Below are 5,298 nucleotides of genomic sequence, written 5' to 3'. Positions count from 1 at the left end.
CTCCTTTTGGACATGTGGAACTGTGAACTGATTATGGGATGCACTCAATTGTAATCTGATGCATGTTCAAATGAAATTAAACCATTACCAAGTATACAAGCGGATTCAAAAGGTTGTCCAATATTTCTCGTCCCGATATCAGCATAAAAATGCAATATCTGTTGATATTGGTATATTGTATTTTTTTTTCCTATCAGGAAAAGCGATATTAAAAAATGCTGTATACAACACATTGTATGCGTTCATAAAACCACAGCAGATATGTCATGTTACACACATCGCCATCGGCTGATATCGGTTTAGAAATTGAGCAGAACTTTGACAATAAGCATTTGTTACACGTGTTCCTGCGTTACACAGGCAAAGAGAGAATAAGTCCACATTCAACAAGGTCATCTTCAACTGGAGTTTATTTTATTAAAAAGACCAGGGTGCAAATATGAAATTAAAAAATAAAGACAAGCATATCATTTTTAAGCATTTAATACAAACTTAACAATATAAACTATTTCAGTCCCTCTTGACATGTAAGACACTGACTCAAAATACTTTGTTATGCCGTATTTTTTTTATCAAGTATTGCACAATGTAGGTACAAAATTAATATTCATACGATTACATTTGTTGTCCATAGTATAGCAAAATCTTTAACTTCTTAACAGAAAATACAGTTCATCTTTCAGAAAGAGCGAATATTCTTACACTTGAGTTCCACCACTAAAGGAATACTCTGTACACAATCTTTAGAATATCTGTTTTTTTTTTTAAAGATGGATTTATTTAACAATTATCTTTAAAAAAAAAAAAAATAAAGAAAAATAAGGAAAAGCTGCTGCAGCCATCACAGATCACTGGAGTAGTAAAAAGATATAAATGCAACACCATGTCATAGAAACAATATATACTCTGGTATCTTACAAACTCTGTACTAAATTAAATTATACCATTAGAAAAAGACCAAGTAACCCCACTTAGTAGTGCCAATTCATTAAAAAAAAGCCTTTTCTTACCACTTGTAAAATACTGTAAGAGGCCAAAACGTGAAGTTTGTGTGTCCCCCTGCCCCTTGCCTCATTAATTCTTCATTTTTGGAGTATTTTCTTCAATGCAGTAAAAAACAAACAAACAAACAAACAAAAAACACCTTGTGCTTGGTTGGCAAAATGGGAAAAAGAAAACGGATGTTGAATCAAAGTAACCAAGCTTGGGTGTGTTTGTACAACAAGCTTTTTTAGTTGAAACAAATGCAAGGGGTTCCAGTAAAAATAAAAAAAAAAAAACACCACCACCCTTGGGCACATGCACTTGATGGACCAGACGCTATCAGTCCAAGTTCTAAAGTGTGCATTTCGCTTTTCCTTCTTTCAAGCCACCGTCATTCATAAATAAACATCTGATGAGTTTAGTTAGCCATGACAGGCTGGAATTGCTGGTTAGAATACTGCATGTTGCTCAGACTGAAGTTGAGGCCGTCCATGAGGGACTTGTCGTTGAGGCTTCCGTAGGCTGTGAACACGTCAAAGGCATTGTTGTACGGCAGAGGTCCAAGCCCCAGGGAGCCCTCGCCGGGGAACACAGCTCCAGGGCTGGCCTGACTCTGGAGATTGGGGAACACAAACTCCTTGGCATTGGGGGAGAGAGCAGTGGCTTTCTGCTGTTGCTGCTGCTGCTGTTGCTGCCCCAGACCGTACACCGAGTGCATGGAGGTGGAGATGGCTTTTTGCTTAAGGAGGGTGTTGACATTCAAACCCAGGTTGCTGATGGGAGACGAGCGAGCCACCTTGTTGCTACTCCCGCTGGTGGCGTTGCTGCCGCGCCCGCTGCTCTTCATCTTGGTGGATCCGAATTTGGTGGCGGCAAAGGTGGCAGTGGTGAAGGTCAGGGGTTGGGTCGAGCGTGGCATGAAAGAGGGGCTGACGGCAGCCGACTGCCCAAAAGGAGGCGAGGGGGAGCTGGACTCCGAGGAAGGCCCAACGGGGTCAGTGATTGGCATAAAGACCTGGGCCTCGGGATTAAAGCTGTTCTTGATCTCCTTGTCCAGCTCGGAGCCATTCTCGCCGTTGTCATCTACATAAAGCACCTTGACTGGTCCCTTCTCGCCAATCTGGTAGGAAACCTCAAACGGGTCAATCCACACGCTAAGGTCCTGAGGGAGATTATTCCGGACATCTTCAATGTCCAGCCCGCTCTCTTTGGCTGCCTGCTCCACCACGGGGTCCACCTTCTCTCCTACGTGGATGCACCTGTACCCCGAACCCTTGTATGGCTTATCTGGATACCAGTGGCCTTCATATTTTTTCCTCAGCTGGCTCTCGAGCTCTTCGCCAAAGATGTTCACACGTCGTCGGGGGAGTTTGTTGTATAAATAGGAAATAATAAAGTTGAGTGCTACTTGAATTTCAAGCTGCATAGCTGCTTCAGTGACGAGTCGTCTTTTTTCCAGAGTATTTTTTTTCCCTCCGCAGAACTCCAAAAAACCTTCAAGACAGCAGTAACCAGTGAGATGGAAAAGTGTGAAGATTGGGGTTGTTGTGGCTCAAATGAATATCCTTCCTAAAAAAACAATGAGATTTTGGACCCTGAAAACAAGAGCAGGAAAAAAAAAAGTCAGCAATTAACCAACAAAATGCAGGTCTTGACAGGCAGGCAAAACAAGAGCGTGTGTCTTGGTTGCACCCAGCAGAGGAACCATCAGCAACGCCGTGTGAACATCAGTTAATAGCTACACACGACGACTTCCGCTGTGGCAAAATGTCTCCAAGCCACATTCATCTGCTCAATACAGTACATGGAATGCATGGAAACAGGAGAGCAGAACATTCAGACACATCCCTTGATTAAAACCCAAACAAATATTAATAGTGAGCTTACCCAGGCGAGCAGAAAGTAGCATACTAGTAACTCTGCATCTACAGAACATTATTAGTCTGCAGTCATGTTGACATGACCATAAAAAAAGGTTACCACCAGAGTTTAACTAGGCAAATAAGATCATTATTGCATTGCTGATCTTGTTTGCCCCACTAACAGGTTATTTCACTGCAGCGAGTAGCTTCTCATTTGGAAGCAAAATGTCTGCAAAGACACATCCTGGTGTTGTGGGAATGATGTTTCGTGGCGCATCAACCACAACTCGCATCCACTATATAGCTTGTTAGCATGAATAAGTGGAACTCATCAATGTGTTATACCATTGTCTTCACGAGTTTTCTGTCTTGTGGACCCCCAGAGCCTCTCTCTACCCCCCATTTTGGTGCAGCTGTGCCACAGGTTATTGTATCCCTGTGGAAACAAGTTGTAGTGCACACGTTCCATTTTATGCCTGCCTTAAAATGAATTGCCATCCATCCATTGTTCATGCCGCTCGTTCTCAGTAGGGTTGTAGGTATGCTGGAGCCTATCCCATTAACCCGGTGCTATTTGCTCACATCCCACTTGGGGTACGCGTACCCCTGGTTGGGAATGCCTGCGTTACACAGTTGGGCTGTACGGCCTCTGAATGAGTCCTATACAGACAGGAAATAATAATAGTAAAAGCCAAGCAAATAAAGCCTTAATGGGTCATGTCATGTTTCTATTTTGTTTGAATGCATTTGTTTAATACATTTTTAAAATCAATTGTGTCATATAAATGATAGAGAAAGCCATTTCTAGTAGAAAAAGACCACTCCTGGTCTTTAATATGCAAGTCAGTTGCAGTGCTGCACCGCTCAGCTGGTCTATAGCTGCCTGCTATTAATAAACACAAGCCACTGAGTCACAAACGGTGTCAGCAGTGTGTTCATCGGCGCCCTTGTGTGACAGATAAAGACACCCATGAGTGACCTCTGTGGACAGAAAGTGTCAATAACCACATGCTTTTTTTTATTTTAAAAGAACATGTTCGGACAAAACGCCCATGCCTGGGCGTCGGGGTGGAGCGTTATGCCGATGAGGACTACCCAGGCTTGCATCCATCGAGCTATAACAGGATACACGCTTGGACGCTGCAGTTACATAATCAACATCCAAAGTCCAGCCACTATATATATATATTTAAAAAAAAACTTCACAAAACTCCTGACATACCAGAAGCCATTTTTAAAAGGTACATGCGCTTTATCATCATCTCTAAAGACTAGCATGACTAGCATTAGCTTGTCGGCTTGCCGTGAGGGGCGTGAAAGCCAGCTGAGCTATCTCGGTTTTTATCTCTTCAGGCAGAGATACTGTTAATGTGTAGCTCGACAGGCTGGTTATCATTCGCAGTGTTTACCGAGTCAACGATTAAAAGGTTGGTGACAAGGACAAAAACAAGCGTCAAATCAGGTAAACTCACGTTCACCTGGTGGTTGCTCCGTAAGCTAGCTACATAGCATTTCATTAGATGCTTGGCCACTAGTTCGGATATTCGACAGATGGTACGTGACTAACATTTAACAGCACAACTTCACTGCCTGAAAACACAAGAGTCCCACATATATTGATACAAATTCACATGATCAATTAATTTCATGAAAAGGCGTTGTTTTCGACATTATGATGTACTTACATGGAAAATTACAGCACGTCCTTCTTGCAATTGCAGGCTTCCGCTTCAGTATTACAGACTTTCAAAGTGCAAGTTCTTTCCAGCGAAGTACAAAACGATTACATCTATGTTCCAGGCGATTTTTCCTTCTGTGGGGTGGGGGTATTTGCTAGAGTCCAATCCAAAGTAATAGCTCAGGTGACTCCCCCTCAGCCTGGGAGTTAATGCAACTCTGCCCTTTAAAAAGTGATGGCGACTTGTTTATATGGTATCCCTCCGCCACGGACATGGTGGAGGTAGTGATGTGGCTGACAGAGGTCGACACCCAGTAGAGAGATCCGATTGGCTAAACGAATTACGTCACCAACCACCACCTAATCTCGACCTACTGATTGGATGATGTTGTGCTCAATCAGCCGTGGTGGGTTCTATTTACGGCAGTGCTTTGCCTTTCATGTGCTATGGACTACTTGACTTGGTTTTAATGATTAAAAAGCGGACTTTCGACCAGAAACGTGATAAAACTTACACATATTAGTACAATTATTTTTATGAAGTATAATATATTTATTATACGCTATATGCCATTACTATTTTGATGTGATATTGTAAAATAAAAGCTCCCATGTTGTTTACACATTGGCATATTTTTTGTAAGGATATTGTTCTGTAATTTCAAGTTTGACAGACTCACCACTTGAATGCAACATGGCAAAGGGACACACCTGTCTGTAGTTGTGTCTTTTTGCTTCACTGCAAAGACATTTTGATGATCCAGCTGTGTCTGC

At 42.3% G+C, this 5,298-nt stretch overlaps 1 protein-coding gene across 1 annotated transcript; it reads right to left on the bottom strand.

The window, feature by feature from the left end:
* Positions 1-368: 368 nt before the first annotated feature.
* On the bottom strand, positions 369-4,765 carry tob1b (transducer of ERBB2, 1b). Its single transcript, XM_058062379.1, has 2 exons — positions 4,532-4,765; positions 369-2,579 (listed from the first exon to the last, which is right to left on the bottom strand). The coding sequence occupies exon 2, from the start codon at positions 2,408-2,410 to the stop codon at positions 1,403-1,405; it is 1,008 nt and encodes a 335-aa protein (XP_057918362.1). The 5' UTR covers positions 2,411-2,579; positions 4,532-4,765; the 3' UTR covers positions 369-1,402.
* Positions 4,766-5,298: the final 533 nt, after the last annotated feature.

This window comes from Doryrhamphus excisus, chromosome 22, assembly GCF_030265055.1.
Source record: "Doryrhamphus excisus isolate RoL2022-K1 chromosome 22, RoL_Dexc_1.0, whole genome shotgun sequence".
Classification (NCBI taxonomy): domain Eukaryota; kingdom Metazoa; phylum Chordata; class Actinopteri; order Syngnathiformes; family Syngnathidae; genus Doryrhamphus; species Doryrhamphus excisus.
This window is presented reverse-complemented; position numbering and strand designations above follow the sequence as displayed.